The sequence below is a fragment of the Natator depressus genome, chromosome 5 (genome assembly GCF_965152275.1).
Source record: "Natator depressus isolate rNatDep1 chromosome 5, rNatDep2.hap1, whole genome shotgun sequence".
Classification (NCBI taxonomy): domain Eukaryota; kingdom Metazoa; phylum Chordata; order Testudines; family Cheloniidae; genus Natator; species Natator depressus.
The window spans coordinates 19677373-19705349 of record NC_134238.1 but is presented as its reverse complement, the minus strand read 5'-3'; the positions used below and the strand labels follow the sequence as shown (position 1 = coordinate 19705349).

Genomic DNA, 27977 nt, shown 5'->3' with positions numbered 1-27977 from the left:
CGCCCCCCGGAAGCAAGCCGCGTGAGAGGGGCCTGGCTGCGGCTGCGGTGCATGCTGGGCGCACCTTTCCCGCGGTGACTTTGCAGATAAGCGAAGGCGTCTGCGGCTCGCTGCCTCCGCTGGTGGCGGGGACCCCCGGCCAGGATGGTCGGGGTGAAGGTAATCGCGAACGACACCGAGTTCCAGCCGGAGCTCAGCGCCGCCGGCTCCCGGCTCGCCGTGGTCAAGTTCACCATGCGGGGGTGAGTGAGAGGAGACCCGAGCGCCCCGGAGGTCCCCAAGCCTCTCCCCGCGGCCGGGGCCTGGCCGCCCCTCGCATCGGCACCTTGGGGAGAGAGAGGCGCCACTCCTGGGCCCTGGGACGCTACTCCCCCGCCGGGCCCGGGTCTCTCCCTGCTTCAGGCACCCCTCGCGCAAGGCCCCGGGCTCCCCGTCTCGTACGCCCTGCTCTGCCTTCCCCCGCCCTCCCGCACCCCGCCCTGTGGGGGCAGGCGGATCCTGGCGTGTGGGCGGCGGGGCGCTAACTTCGCTTCCCCTTCGGTCTCCTAGGCGCGATGGGTCTGGCTGGGTCTCTTGCTCGGGGCTGTGTAAGGGGCTTCTCCCCCCTACCTGTCACTCGTCGCTCTCCGGCCTAAGAGAGCGTGTGGCCTTGGGGAGACTCTGGTCTGAATCCCAGTCCTCTTGTACCGAACTTTGCGTCTCGTGTGCGGGTGGCGGGTGTCAGATTTCCTTCCTAGGAGCGAGATCCCCTTACTGGGGAGAGGTGTAAGGGCAGAGTTTATGATCCCTACTGATTGCGAAGGAAACGTTTTGCTGTGTGAGTTAAGTGGGACACACGCTGATCGTTTGCTAATAATGTCCATCACACAGACTGTCCCAGTGGCAGAGAGGTCCATGTGACTCCCCTGTGATTGTTTAAAACCCCGAATGTGTAGAAGATAGTCACCCTTTCCATGCAAGAGTATCTCTCTGCTTTTTGCTAATTTAACTTCAGTAGACTGGTAGGTGGATCAGGCATGTCTAATTTTAGTGGTAATTTAGGTTTAGCAAATGCTTACCCTACCTTTGAATTTTAACTGTGAAAATTCTGGCCTTGGAAATCTTACAGTAATTAAAACTAAAAATATCAAGCATTGTTTAACTTAAATAATTTTGTAATTAGTTGTCAGAATGCTGCATCATCTTGGCTGTTGACAAAAATACTCTACTACTGTGGAAAGGATTAGGGAACCAGTTATTAATCTTTGTATTATTAATACCTGCAGTTCTGATTGCAAAGTGTCAATACAAAATTCATTAAAGTTTTTGAGTTTTAAACAGCGTGCTTAATTAATGAAACTGCAGTGTTCTAAATCGAAGAATATATTTAGCATTTGAACCAGAAAGCAAGCCCATCTTTTATGTAGTGTTTTACATAATAGTAGGTTTCATGTTAATTATATATGGCCTTGGAGGGGGGTGGGGGCTGTGTTTCTGCATTGTTGTATTGAATCCAATCTCATTGTAATCAGTCTGCTGTTGTAATTCCTCGAGCCCATTTTGCAGTTTGGAGCTACATATTTGTGGGTACTCTGGTTTTGGTACTGAAGTCATGTAATCCTAATTATTAACATTGTAGATCCTAGGAGCCTCGGTCATGGACCTGGACACCATTGTTCTAGGCACTGTACAAACACAGAACAAAGATAGTCCCTGTCTCAGAGATGAACATCTAAGCAGAATTTAAATCTTCCTCAGTTTTTATTATAACATTCTAATCTCTAATGCTTTATAGAAACTTGGCTGTATCTTATTGCAGCCTTGCAGAATCCTACTATTCCACTTGCTCAGGGCAAGTAAGTGGTTCTTATGAGCAAATAAAGTACTATAACTGTTAGCACTCTTATAGCAAATAATGCATTTTCTTACCTGTATAGAAGAAATCTGTTCAACTTGATTGACATGACCCAGTTTTAAGGAAATTGTGTCTTAGACCCCCCCTTGTCCTAAAATAGGCATGTTTAATATTTTGATCTACTACAGTGTTTGTAGCTGAATGTCTTACAATTGGCAAGAACAGCAGAAGCATTGTAGACTCTCATTAACTTCAAAGTTCTTCTGCTATAGTAAAGCATGGATCAAGTGCCAGTTAGAGGCAACCATAAAAAAAGTAACTCCACTATTAAAGCACATTATGGAGCAGCTGAAAAGAAATTTGTAAGGTGAGTGGTTGGCGAGGATAGATGAAAGGCCCTACAAGAGGAGACAACATACATAAGTTGTCTGCCAGAAAAGTTACTTTAGTAAAAATTGAGGGGAGTAGAGGAAACCACCTCAGTCTCTTTATACTTTGATACTTCCTAGATATTGTAGTGATTGGGATTTTAAGTAAGCTAGTCTCATTCTTCACTACAGTTATAGTACTTCCTCACTATAATAAATAACATTTTTGGGGTAGCAACTATTAAGAGGTTACAATCAAAAAGAGCTGAGTTAACGCGCTCTAGTTAGGAGAGCAGTAGCTTAGGCCCACATTCTGAAAGGTATTTAGGCTCCCAACTTCCATTGATTTCAGTAGAATTTAGGAACCTAAATACTTTGAAGATCTGACCCTAAGTGACCTCATGAAATTTCTGAAGATGTGCCTTCCTGCAGACGCTGCTGCTGGAGATCAGTGACTTCTCATGCCGAATGCAGGAGAAAAGAGAAGACTAACTACATAGCATTCATAGTTGAGTGAATACTGTAGTAGAAGCTAATGTCACTTATGGTAAACCTTTAGCAGAAAACATAGAACACCAACTACTATAGAAAAGGGAATTAATTATATAACTACAGTTAATAAAGTGAAAATTCAGTATATTTATTAAAATACTAAGTAGGGTTAGTCTGAGCTATTGATTTGTGTTTCCAGTGTGAGTGTAGTTCAGTTCTCTTTCAGAGCTGCAAAGAACTTTGCCCCAAAGCGGACAGACAGCCTCCTTTTTACCTGGTATGATCTCCCTTGATAGTGATATGTGGTAACACTAACCAGACTAAACCTAAAGTATAGAGTTTAGAGCTAACAGATGAAGCTTATCACTGTAAAATCAGAACTGTCTAAGCAGGAAGCGGGACACATTACTTACATTTCTCACATTATTTTGTCTGTGTCATTTACAAATATCTAACCAGGTTTGCCAACCAACTATGAAAGGTGTTTTGAAACTTACATCTGTAAGGACCAAATGCATACTCAACTCCCATTGACTTCAACAGAGACTGGATATTGTATCTAGGGGCAAAATACAGCCCCAATTGCAAAAGTTGGACAAGCTTACATCAATTTTTTTCGTTAATAGATGTGGCCCTTGTGTGAGGATAGCCCCAGCTTTCAGTGCTTTGAGTAATAAATATCCCCAGGCAACTTTTTTGGAAGTGGATGTACATCAGTGCCAGGTGAGTAGTATACAAAAATACATTTTGATCATTGGGAAGTAAGACCTTATAACAAGGGTGGGCAAACTATGGCCCGCTGGCCGGATCCAGCCCGCTAGCCATTTTAATCCGGCCCTTGAGCTCCTGCTGTGGAGCAGGGTCTGGGGCCTGCTCCGCTCCAGCTGAGGAGCAGGGTCATGGGCCGCTCCACACTGCTCCTGGAAGCAGCGGCATGGCCCCCCTCTGGCTCCTACGCATAGGCACAACCAGGGCGTGCCACTCTGCCCACGCCCCAAGCGCCACCCTTGCAGCTCCAATTGGCCGGGAACCGCAGCCAATGGGAACTGCAGAGGTGGTGCCTGCGGATGGGGCAGTTTGCAGAGCCGTCTGGCCGTGCCTCCACATAGGAGCTGAGAACGGACATGCCACTGCTTCCAGGAGCCACTTGAGGTAAGGGCAGCCCGGAGCCTCACCCCGTGCCCCAGCCCTGATCCCTCTCCCGCCCTCTGAACCCCTCAGTCCCAGCCCAGAGCACCCTCCTACACCCCAAACTCCTCATCCCCAGCCCCACCCCAGAGCCTGCACCCCCCAGCCAGAGCCCTCATCCCAGCCCAGAACCGCCACCATCTGCACTCTGAGCTCCTCCTTTCTGGCCTCACCCCCTCCTGCATCCCAACCCCAATTTTGTGAGCATTCATGGCCTGCCATGCAATTTTTATTCCCAGCTGTTGCCCTTGGGCCAAAAAGTTTGCCCACCCCTGCCTTATAAGTTGCTCTTCATAAAAGAGTGGATCTGGAAATCATGAATAAACATGTCAGTTGGTCCAAACTATGCATCTTAGGACACTATGGCAATTAACTAATCAACTTACTGAACGGCTGACAGTTACATTAGAAAATTCTTGGAGTATTGGGGTGGTACCAATAAGACAGGAGAAATTACTGCATTTGTTTAATACACAAATAAAATGATCCTAGTCGTTACTACCATGAAATTCCTAACTGGTGTACCTGGCTGGGAGGAGTGTCCAGCAGGAATTGCTAAATATCTACAAAATCATGGGCAATAGTAGCATGAATTATGAAGAATAAATCTTACGAAACAAGTCTGCGTATATTTCCAAATAAAAAAAACAAATAAGTAGGTATTGAGACTGCTGCGGATATAATACCAGTTTTTAGTTAAGCATTTATTAGTGACTTCTGACATGTTATAAAAACTTATTTCCAGTGGGGTTGGGAGTAGAGCAATACTGTCACTGGCTGAACAAAATGGTTAAATGATTAACGTCAACATCGAGAGGCTAGGAAGTGTCTTGAAATGACCAGGAGTCTTACTTTTTTATTAGTGGAAAAAGGGGAATAGACAACATTAACAGAACTTGCAGATGATACTAAATTGTAATAGATTATGAGACCCAGTCAGGATAGATAACTAATACAAAGGCATCTGAAGAGATTAGAAACACAGGCAGATAACAAAATGAAAATCCTTTTGTATTGCTGCGGGCAGCAGTGTTACAACGGAATCTCCTAATCAATATTTAGTGTGTATATATATATTGTATGTTTAAAAATATAAAATGTCTGGTTAAGGGCGATCATGGAAGAGGGAACAAGTGAGATTTCTATACATTGTTCTTCATTTTATTAGCAACCATGTCTATTGGTCTGCAGTCATGGCTTTAACCTTGATATGTGTTGGCAGGGGAGGGTGAAGAGCTTAAAGAGCTACCAGTTTACCTTATCCCAGAGTGAATGGCCTTTAGTTCTAGGGCTATTCCACAGCAACAGTTAGTTACAATCTAAGCTGTTTTTCTAGATGTGCCAAGATGCAAATGATCATGATTGCTAATATTCCTGCATGTTAATAAAGCTACTTTTTTCAAGTTTAGAAATGTTTGTATCTAACATTTTATTACACAACACTGATGATCAATTTGTGAATTCTAGGGAACAGCTGCAACCAATAATATATCAGCAACACCAACATTTCTGTTTTTCCGAAACAAAGTGCGAATCGACCAGTATCAAGGAGCTGATGCTGTAGGATTAGAAGAAAAAATTAAACAGCATCTAGAGAATGATCCTGGAAGTAATGAGGACACAGATATTCCAAAAGGATATGTATGCATCCCTTACTTTAAAGATTTTTTTTAAAGTAAATTATTGCAAGTTATGTCAGTGTTGCCCTGTTTTCTAAACGTACTCTGATCTAACTAAAGTGGATACGTTTAAGCAGAAACTTAAGTGTCTTAAGTTTTTTTTTTTGAAATATCACCTGCCTTTTCAATTTTCCTAGCAAACTTTTAAAGATTGACTTGTGCATAGTAATATATTACTGTAATATCTGAAAATGGTGTAACTAAAAATCTCCTTCTCCAAAATATTCCTCTATGTCTGGAACATTGGATTTCGTGTTTCATGTTGAAAATTTTGCTGTAGATATTTACTATATCTTTGCTTCTACCAGACTTCTCAGTCTGTTTCCCTGTACATTTTTAGAAAGTGGAGATCTCTCTCCTGGAAAGTGACAGTTATTTCTATAACTGCTAAAGCCTTAAAGGTTTTGTGGACTGTTCCTTAGTGAATCCTCCTTGCTACCTTTTCAGTATCTTCCTTTTCTCGTAACTTTTTCTTAATCTTCTCATGCTGTAATGTTGCAGCTACCCCAGAAGCTTGTTGGAAGCTGCTTATTGGAAGGAGTGGTGTGTGGCTTATCATAGTTTGGTCATTAATAACTTCTAAGAATATTTGGAAAACTGTACAATACTGCCAAACTCTGTTTACCTAATTCCTCCCTCACCACAAAACAGAGAGATAAAGTAGCTCTTGTGTTGGGGTTGTACAAAAAAGGTATAAAAAGGGGTTCTCTGTGGGTCACAGTATCACAGCGGAATAGGAATAGTTAAAACTAGGCAAGTGCAATTCTATTAACCTGAACTTGTTTCACTTCTCTCTCATCTGTTGCTATGGAGTGATTAGTGTATAACCTTTCATGTATTTTCTAAAAGCTACAAATTATATCTTTAAAACTAAACAATACTTTTTAGTCTGTTGCAGAATATTGTGGCATAGCATAGTCACAGGATACATAAAACTTTTTGCTTGAGGCATAAATGTTCACTGAAATTAAGATCATTCCTGGGGGAGGGAAAATGTTTGGAGAAATATTTAATATAGACACCTTGAAAATTAAATTATTTAAACTGCATTCACACAGAAAACATAATAACTGAAAATGGAAGGGTAAGTATGATAAAGAGCAAACATTTTTCCTTGGTTTGTTAGAACTTCTGACGCCTTACAGGAAACAGGGTGAAGCTTGATTTAGAAACTGTTCTGCTTGAATGTTGTTTGTATTTCTCCTCACTTATCTCTCCATTAGTAAGTGTGCTCAATTAAAATATCTCAAAGTTCCTTTATTCATAATGGTGGTTTTCCAATGCTTCGTCACACATCAACTAATGAGAGGTCAGGAGTAGACAGCACTTTAACTTCATGTACTAAGATTTGGAGGGAAGTCCATAATTTAAAACTGATGTCATATGAAAAATAGACATTTTTTTACCCTTTTTCTTGCATGTTCATGCACAGAATTAAAAAAAACTGGTAAAGTTTAAAAACATTAGTTTATGCTGATTTCTTCTAATGTTTCTGCTTAATCAGTGAAAACCAGAAGTTGTCTGGTTCCATTGTTAGCACTTTGCTGAAATGCTTGAATTGCAAAAGCTGCCTGGGAATGTCTAATTCAACAGAAACTGAACTGGAATTTGAAATTTTGTGGAAACATTGCTGCTTTTTTATAAAGCTGTAGTGTCATAATATCTGCGTTGGGCCTAAATAACCTGACTGTTGTCCTTTTTTGACAATAAAATCAGTTTGTTTTGTCCAAACACTTGGAAAACACTGTTCTAAATATTTTTTTTATGGTAATTCCATTAATTTTCAGACAAATCAAACCTTTTAACAGGAAACTTGGAGTTTTGAATCACTGTTGCTAAACTATGATGCTAAAGAAGTAATATGGTTTGAAATACTTAAGGAAGAAAACATTTCCTGAAAGCACTGTTCTACTTGTTTTCATGTTACCCTAAGGCAACTGTGCACTGCAAATCTTAAGCATGTCTGACAGCTGTACCAACAAACACATGTAAATGAGAAACTTAATGTGACAAAACACTCTGATAGAGCTGTCATGTGAGGTGGCGTTCTCTGAGCAATATTTGATATAATGTTTCTACTTAAAAAGGGATGGTTTATTGTTCTGGCAGCAATATAAAAACACTTTTGATTTGAATACCTGGTATTATATTTCAGAAACACTAAAACCACTAATAGGTTCAATAACATGATAGCTTCACTACAGTAGGTTTGTATTTAGTATTAGGAAATCTAATACATTAAACTTAACTGTGAATAGTAGTTGTGAAACCTAAAATTATGTTAAATGTAAAAACGCATCTCTTTGGATGTTAAGTACTTTAAATTCATAGCTAAATAGAGACATCTACCATACAAATACAAATAACATACTCTTCCTGTTGAATCGTTCTTATGTAAATAAACAGTAGGAATACAGGCCACTTGAATTTGCAACAGTTCAATTACGCACTATGGTACCAGCATTAGTGTTGCATCTAGTTGTGAATGTAAATACTTACACTAATAGTTAATGTAACATCCAGCATGGCAACGTTGTAATACAAAGAGGCAAAAGGCTGTTTTTTTTAGCTTCACAGCCCAAAACACATTAGAAGTAATTTAAGTAACACGAGCGCAAAGTAGGTATACATCTGTTTTTTTTGAAACTTAGGTAACTTCATAAACAGATTTTTTTTTTCTAATACTCAATTGTGTAACAGACAAATTCACACCCTTATAAGTAAGACTGCAATTTAATCTGTTGACCTGCTAATAAACTTCTAGAACACTGATATTTGGAGTTACTTTTTTTTTTTTTTTTTTTAAGTTCAGCCTCTACTTAAAGGTTATAATTGTCTGGAAAGCTTTTTAAACAAAATCTCTTGAGCTTTTTGAGTAAGGAAAGCATGAAATCCACCTTCGCTGCGGGGGGGGTGGGTGGAGTTCTGGCTGCCTCATTTTTCATAACAAGTTAAAAAACTGAATATTAAAGCTATAAACTGAGCATATACATTGTCCTCGGTAATGTATTTTTTTTCCTCTTTGTGGGGTTGAATGTTTTAAAGAAGTTTGAAAATTTGAGAGGATGCAAGCCTAGTAAAGAATTCTGTTGAGCTATTAGCTGTGTACTTAACTGCATTACACAGTGATGTCACAGCTTTTTAGTAGTCCATAACATCAGGTATTATCCTTGGGGTGGAACGTAAGCCTTCTTGAAGGCACAATAAACTTCTATAATCTTGAAAAAGAAGAAAAAACGAAACAACAAACGCTTTTTCCTCTGAACAGATATCCTGAGTGTATCTTGATCTAGATTTTGTACCCTATTGGTATATAGTTGGTGGTATTTTCATGTTTTTCTTTCAAGATGTGAATACCCTTAGTTGGATACTTCATAAGAAAGTTCAACCATGAAAAAATCTGCTCTTCAGTGAATCAAGCAATTGCTGCTATTCGCTGTTCTGAAAGCTCTAGTAGGCACAAGGAAAAGGGCTGGGGAATTCTTAATGCCCGATGAAAGGATCTTAATTAAATACTAAAACCTGTTAGAAATGAGTGCAATCTAGTCATCGACGCCTTTTATAAAACTAACAGCTTCTTTTTCAGTGCTATGTGTGAGAGGTAACAAGATTAGCTCTGCAGGTGGAGTTTAGTAACATTTACAGTGATAGCATTCTAAGCTGTTCCATTAACTGTACGCTATTAATCTTTGAGTAGACTTATTTTTGGACTTTGTTAAAACTTCAGTCTTTGTGCCTGTTTTGCAAATGCATTATTATTTTTTTAGGATATAGTTTTCGTGCTTAAACCAAAATACAGCCTCCGATAATTCACTTTATTATACGTCTCTTGCTGTGGACTTCTGTGCATTTGCATTCCAGGGAATATGTGATTATAAAATTTGGAAAGGAGAAGGTATGGGGGGAGTTTAACTAAAATGTAAGATAATGCTTGAATGTGTTCTGTTCATAATTAAGTTGTCTGACCAGTTTTATTATTTTATCTCCTCCTATATCCAATGAGTTTCACTCATCCACATATTTACTAATCCTTTTCAATTAGTAGATGGCAGATTTTCAAGCACCCAACAAGCAACACTGTTGGCTCTTTTTCAGATGGATTTGATGCCATTTATTAATAAAGCTGGCTGTGAATGTCTTAATGAAAGTGATGAACATGGATTCGATAACTGTTTACGTAAAGACTCTACCTACCTGGAATCTGACTGTGATGAGCAGGTATAATTTCAGTTTGTTTTAGAGGTTCAATATAATTTTAAAGGGCAGTTTTTTTCATTGTATTGGTCTAATACCGTTATCTAATTCTCCTATGTTTACAGTAGTCTTGGGATTAAAAAGCAGGAGAAATAACTTGTGTGGAGACTAATAGCTCTTCCCATCTTTCTATTTCTGGCTAACCAAACGCCAAACACAGTACTTACCAGCAGCAAGCCTACAATAAACTACACACTTGATCGGGGTGGGCAAACTTTTTGGCCTGACGACCGCATCTGGGTATAGAAATTGTATGGTGGGCCATGAATGTTCATGAAATTGGGCGTTGGGGAAGGGTTTGAGGGCTCCAGCTGAGGGAGTGGGCTCTGGATTGGGGCTGGGAATGAGGGGTTTGGAGTGCAGGAGGATGTTCTGGGCTGGGACCGAGGGGTTCGGAGGGCAGGAGGGGGATCAGAGCTGGGGTAGGGAGCTGGGACACGGGGGTTGAGGGCTCTGGCTTGGGGTGCAGGTTCTGTGGTGGGGATGAGGGGTTTTGCGGTATAGGAGGGTGCTCTGGGCTGGGACCAAGGGGTTCAGAGGATGGCAAGGGGATCAGGGCTGGGAGGGTTAGGGTGCGGGCTTGGGATTGGGATGAGGGGTCAGGGTTGCGGGCTCTGGGTGGTGCTTACCTCAGGCAGTTCCAGGAAGCAGTGACATGTCCCCCCTACGCCTCCTACACAGAGGCGCAGCCAGGCAGCTCTGCGCACTGCCCCATCCGCAGGCGCTGCCCTTGCAGTTCCCATTGGCCGCAGTTCCCGGCCAATGGGAGCTGCAGGGATGGCATGCGGAGCCCACTGGCTGTCCCTACGCGTAGGAGCTGGATGTGGGACATGTCACCACTTCCTGGAGCCACGCAGCAAGCCCCCAACCTCGCTCTCTGGCAGGAGCTCAGGGGCCAGATTAAAAATTCTGGCTGGCCGGACATGGGCCGTAGTTTGCCCACCCCTGCACTTGATGAATGCAGTAAACCTGTTAATAGATATTAATTGCAAGCTCAAGGGTTTATTTTAAACGGTGAAGAATTGACTTGGGGAAGAAAACTTTAAAATCAGTGAAAACTGTAATCTCACATAGCTTCTAAATGTTTTTCCTTTAGATAAAGCACAGCTCTTGATGCTATGTAAAATGTTTGATGTTAAACAGAATTCTAAATTTGTGGAGGCTTTCAGGGACTTGGGTGAGATGGGGGCTGCCCTCTAACTAATACAGATGAAGGCCAAGATTTTTTGAAAATGCGTATCTAAAGTTAGGCTCTTAAACTCATATTCAAATGTTTGGAAACTGTTGTATACTCCAGTCTTGAAAATTGGGCATCATTAAGACATCTCAGATGAAGCATCCAAAAATTGAGGCACCCAAAATTACTAGTCTCCTTTGAAAATCTTGCACGAGATGTTTGGGTTAGGACTCTTAACTTTAGGTACCCATTTTCAAAAGTTTTGGCCAAACTCTCTGAGATACTTGGTTCAGGGTTCTAGTAGAATGGCTTTCATTAAAATGACCCTTCTTAGAAACAGTGTAAGAGGATTTTCTCTATTTTCTAATAATACTTACCTATAAAGACTGAGAATATTAATCACATCCTGGCAATCACAGCTACTTTTCCTGAACTAAACAGAATTTTGGCTTATTTTTCTAGTTTAAATATTTTTTCTGCGTTCAAAAATACTTTATCATAAACTTTTTCTCTACAGCTCCTTATTACTGTAGCTTTTAATCAACCTGTCAAGCTTTATTCCATGAAACTTCAAGGGCCAGATAATGGTGAGTAAAATGCATCTGTTTCTTCATTCCATCAAAGTGTTCCTAATAAGTTCTGCTTACACCATTTTTAAAGGCTTAAGTGTTTTCCCAGGTTTAACTAGACTCTTATTTCAGTATCTGGAATCTAATAGCCGCAGTTCCTGTTTTCTGAGCAGTGTCATTATAACTATTAGCAAGTCCCATGTATTCATGGCAAGAGGACAGTGTGGATCCTATTGATCTCTGGAAGTCCTGTAGCAGCTTCGTTGAAATTAGGAAAAAAAAGAAAATCAGTACAATAGACTTGTTTGTTCTTTAAAACAAATTTAATGTAATCTCATGCTATCCCTGTGCTTTATTTTTGATATGGCACAGATGTTTATATTGACAATACACTAGAGTAAGATAGAAGTACAAATTTATGAATCTATGCAAGATAGAAGTACAGAAACCACATTTTTACATAGCAAAACTAAAATTTTAATCTGTTTTGTAGAACAGACTGTCCTAAAGATGTGTTTTGGAATTTTATACTTTAAAACATGGTTCAGTTACTTAAAATTGCTGATCTATTTTAACACAGGTCAAGGTCCCAAGTATATAAAAATCTTCATCAACCTTCCCCGATCTATGGACTTTGAAGAGGCAGAAAGAAGTGAACCAACCCAAGCCTTGGAACTAACGCCGGATGATATAAAAGAAGATGGTATTGTCCAGCTTCGCTATGTAAAATTTCAGAATGTTAACAGCGTAACTGTAAGTAAAGCTTTCTCTTCCAAGCTTCACTCAAATGTAGTTATATGAAGTTTGGAAGTCTACTTTAAAATACTCTGGGACAAAATAATTGTGGAGGTCACAAAGGTTCCAAAGCTTAGCCAGGTTTTCTTATAACAGTCTGTCATTTCAGATTTACTACGCACTTATGTCAAACGTAGGTTCATAGAATTTAAGGCCAGAAAGGGACTATTAGACATCCAGTCGGACTTTCAGAATTATAGAAATCTAGGGCTGGATGAGACCTTAGAATCATAGAATATTAGGGTTGGAAGAGACCTCAGGAGGTCATCTAGTCCAACCCCCTGCTCATAGCAGGACCAATCCCCAATTTTTGCCCCAGATCCCTAAATGGCCCCCTCAAGGATTGAACTCGCAACCTTGGGTGTAGCAGGCCACTGCTCAAACCACTGAGCTATCCTTCCCCTCCCCATCAAGTCTAATCCCCTGTGCTGAAGTAGGGCCAAGTTAACCTAGACTGTCTCTGACAGGTTTTTGTCCAGCCTGTTCTTAAAAATGTCTGATGGGGATTACACAACCTCCTTTGGAAGCCCATTCTAGTGCTTATAGTTAGGTTGGATATTAGGAAAAACTTTCTAGGTCTCCCACGTTGCAGATTAAGACTAAACATGCCCAGTTTTTTAACTTTTCCTTATAGGTCAGGTTTTCGAAACCGTTTATTTTAGTTGCTCTCCTCTGGACTCTTTCCAATTTGTATACATGTACTAAAGTGTGGCATCCAGAATTGAACACAGTATTATAATGCGGGCCTCACCAGTGCTGTGTAGAGTGGGACAGTTATGTCTCTTGTCTTACATACAACACTGCTGCTGCTATTCACCTTTTTTCAGCTGCATCACGTTGACTCATTCGGTTTGTGGTCCACTAAATCTTTGTGTGTGCCACAGGGCATTACATTTCTCTGAGTTACCCTTGTATTGAACTCAGTAACTTGTCTGAATAAAGCATAACTTCCAGAAGGGCATCTGGGCGCTTCCTGTAGTAGTTTGTTCCTGATAGTTATTCACTCCCTGTTTAGAAATAAAGCCTCCTTTTTTTAAAATGTGAATTTGTCTAGCTTCAACTTCAAGCCATCAGTTCTTGTTTTGCTGTTGGCTGCTAAATTAAGCAGCCCTCTAGTACTCAGCATTTGGTTCCTGAGAAGATTCTTATATATTTTAATCAGGTAATCTCTGAATCTTTTTGATAAACTGAACAGCTTGAGATCTTTATTTCACTTTAGTGCATTTTCTCTAGCCCTCAAATAATTTTTGTGGCTCTTCTCTGTACTCCCCACATCCTCTTCAAAATGTGGACACCAAACTAGATGCAGTATTCCTGTATCAATGTTGTATACAGAGGTAAAATCACCTTCCTATTCACTACTTCCCTGCTTATACATCAAAGGATCGCATTAGCCCTTTTTGCCACATCATCACACTGGGAGCTTATGTTGAGTTACTTGTCCACTAAATCCTTTTCCGTCACTGTTTTCCAGGGTACAGTCCCCCATTTTGTAGGTACAGCCTGAATTCCTTGTTCCTACATGTATAACCTTGCATCTGTCTGTTAAAACTCACTGTTTGAATGGGCCTGGTTTACCAAATCCAGATTGCTGTCTCTGACGATCCTGTCCTTGTTATTTAAATCTCCACTAATCTTTGTGTCATCCCCAAGCTTTATCAGCAGATACTCCATACTTACTTCTAGATCATTGATAAAAATGTTGAATAGCATTGGGCCTGATATAGATCCTGTAGGACACCAATAGAAACACCCCCATTGACAGCTACTTCTTGAGATATCATTTGCCAGTTCCTAATCTATATATAACCTGTGGTTTGATACTGTATAGTGCTGATTTTTTTTAAATTAGAATGTTGTGTGCTATTAAGTCAAATGCTTTACAAAAGTCCAAGTGTATTACATCTATGCAGCTGCCTTTCAACCAGATTTCTCTTGTAAAAAAAATCAAATCAGGTTTGTTTGAAATTACCTATTTTTCATAAAACCGTGTTGATTGGCATTAGTTATATTGCTATTCTGTATTGAATCCTATAGCAGTGATTCCTTTATTTTGCATGGGGTTGATGTCCAGCTAACTGCCTATAGTTTTCCACGTCATCCTGCTTGCTTTTTTTTTTAATGTTGGCACAACTTTAGCAATTTTTCAGTCTTCTGGATTTTTCCTGGTATTCCAAAATTTATTAAATTAACATCAGCGGAGCTGAGATCCACCTCTGCCAGGAGGTTGGGGGAAATTACTCTTTATTGTCCTTACCTTTGCCAGGCATTGATTTTTTTTTTTCTTATGACTTTTTGCCTTCCCTTACCAATTTTCTGCACCTCATTTACTAATTTACATTGTCTATTTCCCCTCTTTTCCATTTATTATGCATTGCTTTTTTTTTCAAATTGCTTCCTTCACTTAGCCATTGAATAAGGTTGGGTTTTTAGCCAAAGTTGTTCTTGTGACTGTGGAATGTCTGCTCTCCAGACCACCACTTATGAAGATGAATTGCAAGCCACAGCCATTTTTTTTTTTCAACAGAGGTTGGTCACAGACATGCTAGTTGGAATGTAATGCTTCACACCAAAGCCACAATAGCCAGACTGAATCGTATCAAGTAGTCACAGAATCTCTCAGTAGAACAGGTGAATCACTCCTCTGGGATTGAACCCACTTGACAAGATCATAACATTTGCATGGACAGGTTATATTGACAGTCTTAAAATGAAATCGGCATGATGTACCAACTTAGCATTTAGTACAGACTGATATCCATGTAGTAGTGGTGGTTCTTTGTCTGCACTGTGGTCAATTCCAAGATTTTTCACGTATCTGCTGCTTGTTAATTCCCAGTAGTCTCCAGTAGGCTTATGGGTTCTTAAGTGTGAGAATCTTGTATGCATTTGTAAATTTATCTTATTAAACAGTATATGAACAACATCCTGTTAACAATTAAATGTAAATTTCACAGTTAACTGAACAATATAACAGAACTAATTTAAAAAAAACTTCCGGTGGGTTTCATAATGGGGGTATGATGCAGGTAAGTAGCTCCTAGAGACACAGGGACAGAGGTCTTGGCACCAAAAAAGTTGCCTGATCCAGTGTTGCTCTCTGAAGTGCTGGTTTCAACGGTTATGTGAAGACTTGTACATCATAGAAAAATTGACCAAAATTTGATTCAGGTAGTGGATGCATCATCAGGAAATGATGCAAAGACTTTAAGTATGCGAACAGTTCGATTGACTTCTGTAGAACTACTCACTTTCATAATGGTAAGCATGTGCCCAAGAGTTTCAAGGATTGGGTGCTAAGATATATTACGATGTCATTGCCACAGTGAACATCTTCTCCATAAGTAGATTCCCTCCCCCCCCAATGTAATAGTATTTTATTGTAGAAGGACCTAAAGATCCCAGCCAGGATTGGGACCCCCTTGTGCTAGGCACTGTACTAGCAGAGAGTCTGTGCTCCAAGATGCTTGCAAAAAGACAATAAATAAGCAATTTGTCAAAAGTTACAGTATAACTTCTTCCCACTTCCCCTGGGAAAACAATCCCCTCCTGTGCCTCTGCCCGGCACATTCCTTCATAGCCCTTATTCACCGCAAATTCCCTTTCTTCACGCTATCCAGCCCTTATAGGAAAACATTTCAACTCACTGTCATTGGAAGAATTTTTTTTTTTTTAAGGGCAACTAACGCTGCTCCCTGTGGCATGAGGCACAGGGCCCATAGTAGCCCCCTAATTTTTGCTGCTCTCCCTCCTCGGGAGGGAGAGGGATCTTGTTGCTACTTTGCTGTAAGATAAGAGAGATCTTAAAGCAAAATGAACAATTATAGATAAGGGTGCAGGAGACCCACAGGATCTGTTCCTTGCACTCCCCCACTGTCGTCTGGTCCCAGTTCCTGTCCATTTCCCTTTCCTGAGATGATTGATTTGTTTTTCGTTAGTCCATTTTATAGTATGTATTGGCTTTTGTGATATAAAGCCAGATTAAACCAAATTAGAAAACATTTTGGTTTTATAGATTTATTACCAATTCATACTTTTTTTTAAGGAGAGAAAGTGATAGAGAATATGAAATCCATATAGGACAGCATTTACAGAGCCATGTAAGTTATCCCTACTGAGCTCCTGTTGAATTCTAGCAAATCTTCGTACTGAAAGAACGTAATTACACAATTTGCTATGATTAGGTAATGCTGATTTCAATAAATATAGAAAATGGTTAAACTGATATAATCTGAAAGTAGGTAAATTAACTGTTCACCTGCAGTTAGTTTGATTTAGAAGTTTCTTGCTTTGTGAATGTGGTCTTCTGATTTAACCACAGACCTGAAAGTTGGGGAAACCTAGATTCCACCTTGCTGCATGCTTGATTAGTAGTCGTTTTTACAGAGGTGAGCAAAGAGGTTTAATGAGGAGAGTGGCCTCTATTTAAAGAACTCTGTAGTTATTTATACTTCTATAGTACTTCCCACAAAGTAATAATTTTGGGGTATACTCTACTTCTGAAGCTGTTAGATTGTCTGCCCCCACTTTTTCTAAAATTGAGAAACTAACAAGTGTAATACCTCACATTTAAGGGAAGGATTGTAGTGTTAGCCAAACTGCTGTAACTACACCATGTATATTAAACAAAGTTAGAATTAATAAAGAACGATCTTACTTTTTTCAGTTATTTGTCCAGTCCAATCATGGTGATGAAGAGACAACAAGAATTACATATTTTACATTTATTGGAACTCCAGTCCAAGCAACAAACATGAATGACTTCAAGCGAGTAAGTTGGAATCCAGAACACACACATGAATATTTAATTACATTTTTAAAACAAGTGTCTGTTAGTGGATTGGTAGTTTCATTCTCAGCTAAGTGGATTCTTTCTGTAATTGTTCATTTTGCTTTAAGATACCTCTTATTCCTCTCGGTGCAACACAAGTGCCTTTGAAACTTTTGAAATTTTGGCTTCCATGCAACTTTGTCTGTGATGTGTAACATGCCTGAGAATCTTTCAAGGTGTAAGGCATTTTGGAAATGTAAAATAACAGCTAGGGGTTCAAAGTTGATAAACAATGACCCCTTAAAGATTATATGTAATAGTTGCAATGTTCATGGTGTCTCTGAATATTTCTGTGCCCTGCAGGTGGGCAATTTGTAGAAAAGCCATTGCAGAGACTGGAAAATAGAAAGCCTAAGTAAACCAAAATCTATGCCTGAAGATTTTGTTCAGGAGGCAATTTTAAAGAGACTAGAGAGGTTTGGAAATGCTTGGTTATAAGGCTGCTTCTTCAGTAACGCATAGTGTCTGTCTTTATACAATTTCATAACCTAACTCTAATCTAACTTTAATTTGTTCCAATATCATTTAAGGACTCTTTATTCCTAATAAAGATTTGTCTGGATATTCCTTTGGAGCTGCTTTTGGACCACCCTGGGTGGGACTGAAAGTGGGTGCTTTAAGGGCTTAAAGGAAATGGAGTACTTAATGGGTAGCCAACTCTCAGGCTATGCCTACACTACAGTTTATGGCGGCAGAATTTATGTTGCTCAGGAGTGTGAATAAACCACCACCACCCCATACCCCTCTGAGCAACATGAGTTATACTGACATAAGTGATGGTGTGGACAGCACTATGTTGGCAGCAGAGCTTTTGTCACCGACAAAGCTTCTGCCGTTTGGGGGGGGTGATTTTACTATTCCAAATCTAACTCCATCTAAAACTGGCCAATTAAAATGTGTTCGAGCCAATCAATTCAGTATGTAACTAGTCCCATACTGCTGCAGATAACTAGTACTACCACTCTCTTTTTAAGTAGATAACTTCACCGCAGTGGTAAACAAAACTTGATTCTTTACACCAATAGTATTTGCCAAAAAATCAATTATCTGAAAGTCTTGATAACCTTTAGTGTTGTAAGGATTTACAGATAAATTTTATATCCATTAGATTAAATGTGATCCTGCAAAAGGCACAGTTTTACCACTTGGTTCAATACACTCAAACTTGAAAAGACAATGACTGAAAAGGCTGTGTTAAATGTGCTGAAAAGTGATTTGAATTACTGATATAGAATTGTTTAATAGTATTTTTAGTTGGCTCAAAACCAGAAGAAATGTGTAGATAAGTCTCTTACTACCCAATTACAGTGAGTAGCCAAAAGACATCTGTTATGCTCTGCTTTTTTAAAAGGACTTGTTACTATTTTGTTTTGTATTAGTTTTACAGCATTCTAGAGTAATCATTGCTATTAAGTCTGTGAAATAGTTTCTTTCATAATCTTCACTGCTTCATAATCTGAAAAATTCATTTTTGACATTGACATCTTGGTCTCCATTCCAGGAAGATCTTTTTTAACTGTCTCAGGAAAATTATTGTTGACAGTGAAAGACTTCCTCTATTTTAAAAATGCTGGAACACTATTTTATTCACTAATGAACTGGATTTCAGGCTTGTTATACAAGTAGTGCTCAATGAGGTGCATGCTTGCTATGTTTAGGAAACATTTTAAAACACTTGAATGTAGCGCCGAGCCCAGACAGTGGAAAATCTTACTAATTTTTAAGCTGCACAGTTCATGATACAGCGCACAGCTGTCCCAAACTGCTGCCTCTGTCTGGACTCTCCTCTATGGCCATCTGTCATCTTCCCATTAATGTTTTTTTAATGCACTCATTGGCTCTCACATTCAATTCAGACTTACTGTGTCTTCATAAAGCTGTGCAAGCACCTAGAACTGGTGCAGTTCTCCAGGCATATCTTGCTTTCTTTGTTCTGGTTTGGGTGAGTGAACCCAGATGTCAGTCCTTGCCTCTGTGGAGAGCAGGTCCTAAAGCTGCTCCTTTGGTGGACTTCTTGGAAACACCTGTATAGTTCTAGTAAATAATACACCAGTGCATCTGAGTGCATGATCCCTGCTCCACATGCGTGCTGCAGTCAAAGGAATACACACTTCTAAATAGCAAGGAATGTATTTGTTCATCTGTAGCCTCCATTTTAAAGAAATATGAAAACTAAATAAATTATTAATTTAACATTAAAGTTGTACAATTAACTTCTGCATTTCCTGACTGATTTTAAGGGGATAAATTCAGGACTGGTTAACCAGATATGAATTTGGTCCAAGACTCCTAGGACAAAATTTAGCCACCAAATTAAATACGTATACACATCTGTAATATTTCCTATTTTAATTCCAGAATATGTAATTTAGTATTACTGTTAAGTATTTTACTATAACATGTGGAACGTGTAGTTATGGTTCCCATAGGAACTTTAATTTTTGCATTTCCAGACTTTTTCCAATTTAGCTGTACAACCTTAATGTTGGACATTATATTCAAGTGTATAAAAAGGGTTTTGAATAAAAAGTTAACTGGAAAACTCTTCAAAACCCAGTTTCTCCATCTACAGATAACTATGTATAACTCCTGAGAACTCACTATTTTAACTTTGCTCACTAATCTCAACTTTGGCTCAAACTATGCTCCATTGTGGTCTTGTAATTATAATACAAATAAAGATAGAACTGCAACAGTTCCTTATAATCAGTGCTCCCAGTAGATGCTTTCCTTTTTCCCAGTCTTCTGCTGTCTTAACACTTTTTGTATAACTTGTCTGATTTAGACAAGAGTTCATCAGGGAGGGACCATCTTGTTTGTGTTTAAAGTGAGCATCAGAAGCCCTATATAGGTAACCAAGCTTAAACTGAGCAGCTGCTCAAGGCGGAAAAGGTAAACAGAAAGGGGCCACAACATCCAGTACTTAGAATGTCAAATGTGGAGTTTGTGGTTAGTTCAATCTTGTACTGAAAACTAGTAAAAACAAGCAGTTGCTGAACTGTGACACATGGATCCAGCTATTAATGTTAGGTCAATGAATAAAATGATGCAAAATACAAGTGGCTTTTAAACTTAGATTGATACGATGTAGCTCCTCCCTCTCCTCTGAACTTGAGTTTAGGTGATAAGTGGGAACTGTTAAATGCTCTAAAACTTTTTTAATACAAAACTTGAGTGGACTGTGGTAAACTGAGGTACATGAGGGCAGGGGAGAAAAGAGACTCTATTGCCCTGCTTAACTGACATCATGAGCAGCAGGAGAGTGTAAATAAAATACTTGTATTTTCCTGGAAAGTCAATGCACAATAAGAATACTACTTGAAATACTTGGTTTATGGCCAGTTTTGTAAATGTAGTAAGATGAGACAGTGTGATATTTGTGAGGACTAAACACCATAGGTGTGACTTCTAGTTTTTGCCTGTAGGCCAATGCAAGCTATGTATTCATTAAAGTTACCATATCTATAGTGCAGATTGAATTATTGTAGCAGATTACTTTTAAGATGTTTCCCTCTAGAGACTTTGCTAGGCTAGGTTACCCTGCTAGCCAGACCAACCAAGTGAGATGGGTCAAAGAAGTGGGTTTATTTTATTTCCCATTTGTTAGCATCAGAGATCTAGGTGTCTTGCTGTTGAATGTTGTAGTGAATTTGCAGGCTTAATTTTTTGGGGAGAGGAAGGAGGATCTTTCACTCATGTCCCAGTATGCTTTTAACATAATTTCACTTTATGTTTATTATAAATATCAGCATTCTAGAATCCTTATAAACTACTGCTCCTTTTTAGAGTGGGGGCTTAGGTGCATGGAAAAAGTAGGTTCCCAAGCCCCAGATGATCGTAGCTTTTCATTTCTTCTTAAAACTGCACTCCAGGCTGCTTTTCCTTTTTTCTAACATTTTGTTTTTGTTTTTCAGCTTAACTTCCCAACCCCAAAGAACTAAAAATGCAGAAGAAAATGTTTTAAAATGAATATTAAGAGTGACCTTGTCTCGCACCACACCCCTCCCTGCTCCCTCCGTTCATCTAGCATCTATCTCTCTCGCTTTCCACAATCTCGCCACTGGTGCAAGAGCCTTCTCCTCTGCAGCTCCTGTACTCTGGAACAGCTTTCCTGTACACCTCTGCTTCATCGACTCATCTTTTTTTAATCCCATTTTAAAATCTTTTCTTTCTCAGCTTTGCTCTTTAATTTTTATGCTTGTTAACATTAAAACTAAATAGTAGATTTGTTATACAACGCTTTTAGACCTGTTTTCTGATTTTTGTAGTCCATCTTTTATTTAATCCTGTAAAGCAATTTGAGATGCAGTTTGAGAGTTGGGCAAGTATTTTAATTTGGCTTTTATACAATTTATTTTATGGGGAATAACATTAGAACAGTTTGATTTTACGGTGTAATCGATCATGAAGACAATCTCAGGATTTTTCATCTTCAGTTATTGTTTCAAAACTTTCAGTTTAGTTGGCTAATTTTTTAGTAGAAAGATGTTTAGCAAATCACACCAATTTCATTTCCCTGCCATTGTTGGGCCAGTCAGATCCAGAAATTATTCACTTGATTTTTTACAAAATGTCTAATGTTAAAGATTTGTATTATGTCACAATTGCAGTACCTACTCATAGTTAAAGTATGGTATCTTACAAACAACTGCCATATAAAGTGTCTAGTAAGTGATGGGAGGGAGATGAATTTCTTGTTAAAAGTAAGAAACTGCTGTTCTTAAAACCATCCTCCATTTGGGGTAGGGATGGGAAATGAGCCTTTTTGGCCTGTGATGACAAAATATCCATTCTGGTGCTTAATTTTTGCAGATAATACACATGGGCAAGTTGACAATTTCCACCTCTGAATGGTATCGATCTATTTCTTGATTGATGTTACACATCTGCTAACATCTTAATAATCTTTAATATATTCATGTTTTCCTGTTTAATCCAAATCTGGTGTGCTTGGGGTTTAAGATACACAATCAAAGAATATCTATTTCGTTTACTTATTTGTTGGGTTTAATCTTATTTTTTTAACTTGATTAATCAAACTTTAACACAAGTGAATGGATTTTTTTTTTTAATGGGCACTTCAACATTGCCATGCAATTAGAATTCTCTTGGCCCTACACATTAGGCTCTTTAGTTCAATAAGCATCCTCCTGTCCACGAGCTCTTTGGAGGAGGTGATGACCAGTAGATCCCAAAGCTCTTTACAAAGGAATTCAATCAGCATGGTTTTTATTTTAGTCAGAGCATTTGCAGCTGAGTGTTGAAAGCTGTTGCAGCCCTTTCGGGGAGGAAATACTGGGACAAATAACCCAGATCTCCCATATGTCACAGCAGAACATAATCGCAGTTCCAACCAGGTACACCAACCATCATCTTTTCAGTCTGTACTAAAATACAGAGCTGTATGAACTTTTGTGAGAACATGCTGTGTCCTTGGGAAGCCATGTACTGCAAAGGTAACATACTACCCCATTAACATATTTTGCCACATTCTGCATTTTAATAAATTAACTAAATTTTTACTTTTCAAAGATTTCAGCATTGCCAGTATCATAGTGCTGTAAACTTGCCCTATTACATACATAGGATTTAAATAGAACTTCAGCTTCAAAGCATAATCCTGGTAAAACCAGGCAGGTAGGTAAGTACTACTCTCAAGTTTAGAAGGGTAAACAAAGAACCTGAGGATGACTTGCACATGGCCACATGGTAAATCAGGGACAGAATCAAAATTAGTACAGCTTCTGTCCTCCAGACCTGTGTTATGATTATTAAATTGTTAACACAGATTTTTTTTCCTCTTAATTTGTTTAGTTTGTAACCAGTTACTGTTCTGGATTGGCAAAAACTCAAAAGTGTGGTTTTGGTCTGAAAAGTGACTAAAAACCATTTTACACCTAGATCTGCTGCCTATTTTGTGTGCGCTTATCTTAGCCAAGAGGGCTGGATTCTCTTCCTTTCTGTGCAGAAACAGAATTGTTTAAGCTCCAGTCAAAACTAATGAGGTTGCATTGGTTTTAGAAGGCAAATCTGCCCTCTAAACCTTTATTACTGATGATACCTAGAAAGGGAAGAAATAAACTTGAATCTGATTCCAGACTGAGTTTGCAGAGCTGGCAGTTAGAAATTTTTTTCACTAACATTGAGCACACTTGACATCAGTCATTGATAATAAATGTGGAATGCTACTATGCCACTTTTAGTTACTTTTCAGTGTTGAATCACATTATAAAGCAAAAATTTCTTTCAGACCTGTCTTTAATATAGACCTAGTTCATCTCCTACAACAACTACTTGAAATTTGGGCCCAGAAGGATGGGTTTGGGGTAGTCTTACCACTACATTTTTGTTGTGTGTTCAGGTCTGATTCTTGACACCTAACTTGGTTTTGTGAATAATAAAAATATGTGGGCTGTTCCTATTTCCTAACTTGTCTCGAACAAACGAGATCTTTGCTGTCTGGATTAAAAATACTTGAAGATGGGAATTTCCTCACATATATTGCAGGTCCTGTTTAATTCCTGCAGGAATTTACAGCTCCCTCTGTATACAGCACTAGAATGCATGTTGAAAAATCCATTACTACAACTGCAAACAGCCACTTTATTTAGTTCAAAGCTTATAAAAAATTGGTTGGGAAGCTGTTTGTTTTCCAACTTAACTTTCATTAGTGATTATTTTCTGTTTTTCTTTTATCAGGTGGTAGGTAAAAAAGGAGAGAGCCACTAAGATGCAAGAAACACTGGATCGCCTTATTGCAATCAAATGGGATCTTCACTTTATCTACAGCTCCTGGATAACTGCTTGACTGTAGCCAGAGACTGTCAGTCTGTTTCATTTAATGCCATTACCAATAAATCATTGCTTTTGTTGAGATGGAGTTTCACTAGAGTATTTCTGTTGTAATCTTGGTACATGTATTTGTAAATAAAATTCATTACTTTTGCCAAGTTTAATTTTGTCATTGTAATAACTAAAGCTTTTTTTACAGTTTCATTTAAATTTTAAAACTGGACTGGCTTATGTTTAAAAACATAAGACTTAATGTAGCCTGCATTTGTTTAATTAGTTTAAAATGTCAAATTTAAGTAAATCATCTTTTGGTTTTCTGAAAGTACATTTAAAAATAAAATCCAGAGTACTTTGTTATAAGCCTGTACTAATTTATGAGCAACGTTGACACAATATGGATATTTCTCAAAGGGAATAATTTTTTTAGTCTCCCTTTTCCCTTCCAAAAATATAGGGTGAGGAAGCATATTTCAAGATACTGTTGCATCAACTTAACTTGCTTGTTTGTCACAATTGCACATCAGTTGAAAAAACAGTAGGATATGACAGTTCACTACAAATTAGGCATCATGAGAATTCTTGCTAGTCTTTCAAAATATCATCTCCAGTTGGAAAATTGTGAACTTGTTAGCCAGACACACACACTCCCAGGATATGCAGTGCAGGAGATGGCCAGGCACTACTGATGCCTGTAGGTTTATAAGATCCCTCTGTACTGCTGAATTTAATTGGGCATTATATTCTTTCTCTGAATCTTGATATAGAAATGCTCATTGCAGATACCATTCTTGCATCATAAATCTGAATTCCTTAAAAGATGGGTGTCTGCGCTCAACCGCTTAAAACCTTTTTTGCTAAAATTCCTTGGAAAAGTGCCCTAAGTAATTTTAATAAATAAATTCCTATAAAGTTTTACTAAGTGGTTTTTAATTGGTATAATTAGTTCCTTTGTAAAGTTAAATTTGTTGCATTTCTAATTACAATAAATCCCAATAAGAATTAAATCCTGTCCTAATTGGCATTCTTTTCTTTAACACAGTAGGGATTCTTTCTATATACTTTCTATGAGGCAGTTCTTTAAAACTGTATTGCTACATACCCTTCTTTACTCATCCCTCAGTATTGCATATATTTAATGGCATTAATGCCTTGATTTCTTTTGTAATTCCTAAATGTTTTGCTTAAATGGGATATGAGGCATCTGAGACACTGTATATAGAATTTAAAATCACTTTTAAATCTAATCAGGGGCAATATGAATAACTGTTTCTGTTTATAATTTTGTACACTAAACTACCTTTTGGGTTATTGTTAAAGTGCCTCATCTTAACTATTACTTACCTCATACTATTGATACCTGAGAGAATTTGATGATCTAGTGATTCTCATCTTTGTAAAAGGTCAGATTTGTATTGTTTGCCTCTTCTGTGACTTCATTGGTTGCATGGTGCATACTTTCCATAATTATACAATGTAAATAGATCTGAAATGTTTAGAGGTAACTGTAACATGTTCAATTGATGGAAAGTTATTAAAATCATGCATATCAAAAATAGCTGAAATTCTGATAATTTCACGCTTAGGAGAAAAGAGGTCATGAAGTAATCCTAAATGTTGAAACAAACACGAATATAAGGCTATATGTTAGAAAACTCACTTATTTTGTTTATTGCTTTGAGTAACCACTTTCTTAATGTGGGAAAGCTGCTTCCTTGCACTTGATCTGTATTTGACGATTCTAAATTAATAAACTAGAACTACTTTTCCACCTCGTTCATGTGGTTTTACACCACTTGGCATCATCCAAATGCCATGTCCATTAAATGGAGTTTAATATTGGCTCACGTAAGCAGTCACTAACATTCACTGTCTTTAAGCTAAATCAAGTTTTCTGGGATGCATCCCAGTTAAATGTATCCTGATTTAGCATACAACGTTTATATAAATTCATAGAAATGTAGGGCTGGATGGGACCTCAAGGTCTTTTAAATCCAGCCCCCTATAGTGAGGGAGGACAAAGTGAAACTGAACCATACGTGGTAGGCATTTGTCCTACCTGTTTTTAAAAACCTCCAATGATGGAGATTCCACAACCATCCTTGGAAGCCTATGCTAGAACTTGGCTATCATAATTATAAAATTTTTCCTAATACCTAACCTAAATCTTTGCTGCAGATTAAGCCCATTACTTTGTGTCCTACCTTCAGTGGACATGAACAACCATTGACCTCTGTCCTCTCTCTAGCAGCCCCTAACATATCTGAAGATTTTGTCCGGTTCCCCCTCAGTCACCTTTTCTCAAGACTAAACATGCCCAGTTTTTTAATCTTTCCTCATAGGGTAGGTTGCTCTCCTATGGACTCTCTCCATTTTATCCACATCTTTCCTAAGGTATGGTGCCCAGAATTGGACACAGTGCTGAGGGCCAAGTTGAATGGGACAAGTATGTCCTGTGTCTTACATACAATGCACTTATTAATACACCCCAGAATATTAGCCTTTTTTGCAACTCTGTCACATTGTTGACCCATTTAATTTGTGATCCAGTATAACCACATGTTCCTTTTCAGTAGTACTGCCATCCAGTCATCATTCCTGCTTTTGTATTTGTGTGTATATTTTTTTTCTCAATTGTAGTATATTGCATTTCATTGCATTTCATACTGTGGATTTCAAACCAATTCTCTAATTTGTCAAGGTCATTTTGAATTCTAATCCTGTCCTCCAAGGTGCTTACAACCCCTAACAATTGTGTGTGTGCCAATTTTCTAAGTATACTCTCCACTCCCTTATCCAAGTCATTAATGAAAATATTGATTAGTACCAGCCCCAGGACTGACCCCCATGGAACCCCATACCTATGCCATCCCAGTTCAACAGCAAACCGTTGGCAGTGATACTTTGAGTAGTCTTTCAACCAGTTGTGTGCCCACCTTATATATTCATGTAGACTGTATTTCCCCAGTTTGCTTATGAGAATGACACACAGGACTATCAAAAGCATTACTAAAATCAAGCTATAGCACATCTGCTTTCCCTCTGCCCTGCACTCCACTAAGCCAGTAATGGTGGTAAAGGAAGAAATTAGGGTGGTTCATCACAATTTTTTCTTGACCAATCCATGTTGGCTATTCCTTATATTCTCCTCTAGGTGCTTATAAATTGATTGTTTAATTTGTTCCAGTATCTTTCCAGGTATTAAAGTTTGGCTGACTGGTCTATAATTCCCTGCATTCTCTTTGTTCCCTTTTTTAAGGGTAGGTACTATGTTTGCCCTTCTCCTATCCTCTGGGACTTCATCTGTCCTCCAGGACTAAGATAATTGCTTTATCTAGTTCCTTAAGTATCCTAGGATGAATTTCATTAGGCCCTGCTGACTTGAATACGTCTATGTTATAGAATTATAGGCCTGGGAGGGATCTCAAGAGGTCATCTAGTCTAGTCCTCTGCACTCAGGACTAAGTATTATCTAGACCGGGGCGGGCAAACCTTTTGGCCTGAGGGCCACATCGGGTTTCCAAAATAATATGGAGGGCTGGTTAGGGGAGGCTCTGTCTCCCTAAACAGCCAGGTGTGGCCCAGACCTTGCCTTCTATCTGCCTGCCACTTCTCACCCCCTGATGGCTCCCCTGGGACTCCTGCCCCATCCAACTCCCCTGTCCCCTGATGCCCTCTCTCCACCCAGGACTCCTCCCCCATCCACCACTCCCTGTCCCTGACCACACCCAGACCCCCCACCCCTGACTGCCTGCTGCCACCCCATCCAACCCACACCCTTTCCTGACTGCCTCCCTGGGACCCGTGCCCCATCCAACCCCCCTGTTCCCCACCCAACCCGTGCCCCACCCCGTATCCACACCCCTGAACTCCCCTGCCCTCTTACCGCACTGCCTGGAGCACTGGTGGCTGGCGGCGCTACAGATGGGCCACCCAGAGCACCGAGTCAGGCCGCAGCTCTGCAACTGCGCTGCCTGGCCGCCCAGAGCGTTGCGCCGGCA

General features: G+C 39.1%; 1 protein-coding gene across 3 annotated transcripts; it reads left to right on the top strand.

The window, feature by feature from the left end:
• Positions 1-2: 2 nt before the first annotated feature.
• TXNL1 (thioredoxin like 1) lies at positions 3-25629 on the top strand. 3 transcript variants are annotated; one of them, XM_074952392.1, is made up of 9 exons: positions 3-242; positions 3321-3417; positions 5350-5523; positions 9657-9779; positions 11510-11579; positions 12142-12314; positions 17023-17127; positions 22000-22040; positions 23887-25629. In XM_074952392.1, the coding sequence occupies exons 1-9, from the start codon at positions 145-147 to the stop codon at positions 23891-23893; spliced, it is 888 nt and encodes a 295-aa protein (XP_074808493.1). In that variant the 5' UTR covers positions 3-144; the 3' UTR covers positions 23894-25629. The 3 variants fall into 3 exon arrangements, with proteins under 3 accessions (XP_074808493.1, XP_074808494.1, XP_074808495.1); XM_074952393.1 differs by lacking the exons at positions 22000-22040; positions 23887-25629 and adding an exon at positions 21102-21916; XM_074952394.1 differs by lacking the exon at positions 22000-22040 and having other exon boundaries at positions 130-242.
• Positions 25630-27977: the final 2348 nt, after the last annotated feature.

What these genes read in the sequence shown, in the direction of transcription:
- TXNL1 (XM_074952392.1), top strand. Translation starts at nt 145, where the DNA reads ATGGTCGGGGTGAAGGTAATCGCGAACGACACCGAGTTCCAGCCGGAG. An exon ending in AATCTGACTGTGATGAGCAG is followed by an intron (nt 9,780 to 11,509) that starts GTATAATTTCAG and finishes TTTTCTCTACAG; the next exon opens with CTCCTTATTACTGTAGCTTT. An exon ending in ACATGAATGACTTCAAGCGA is followed by an intron (nt 17,128 to 21,999) that starts GTAAGTTGGAAT and finishes TAATTTTTGCAG; the next exon opens with ATAATACACATGGGCAAGTT.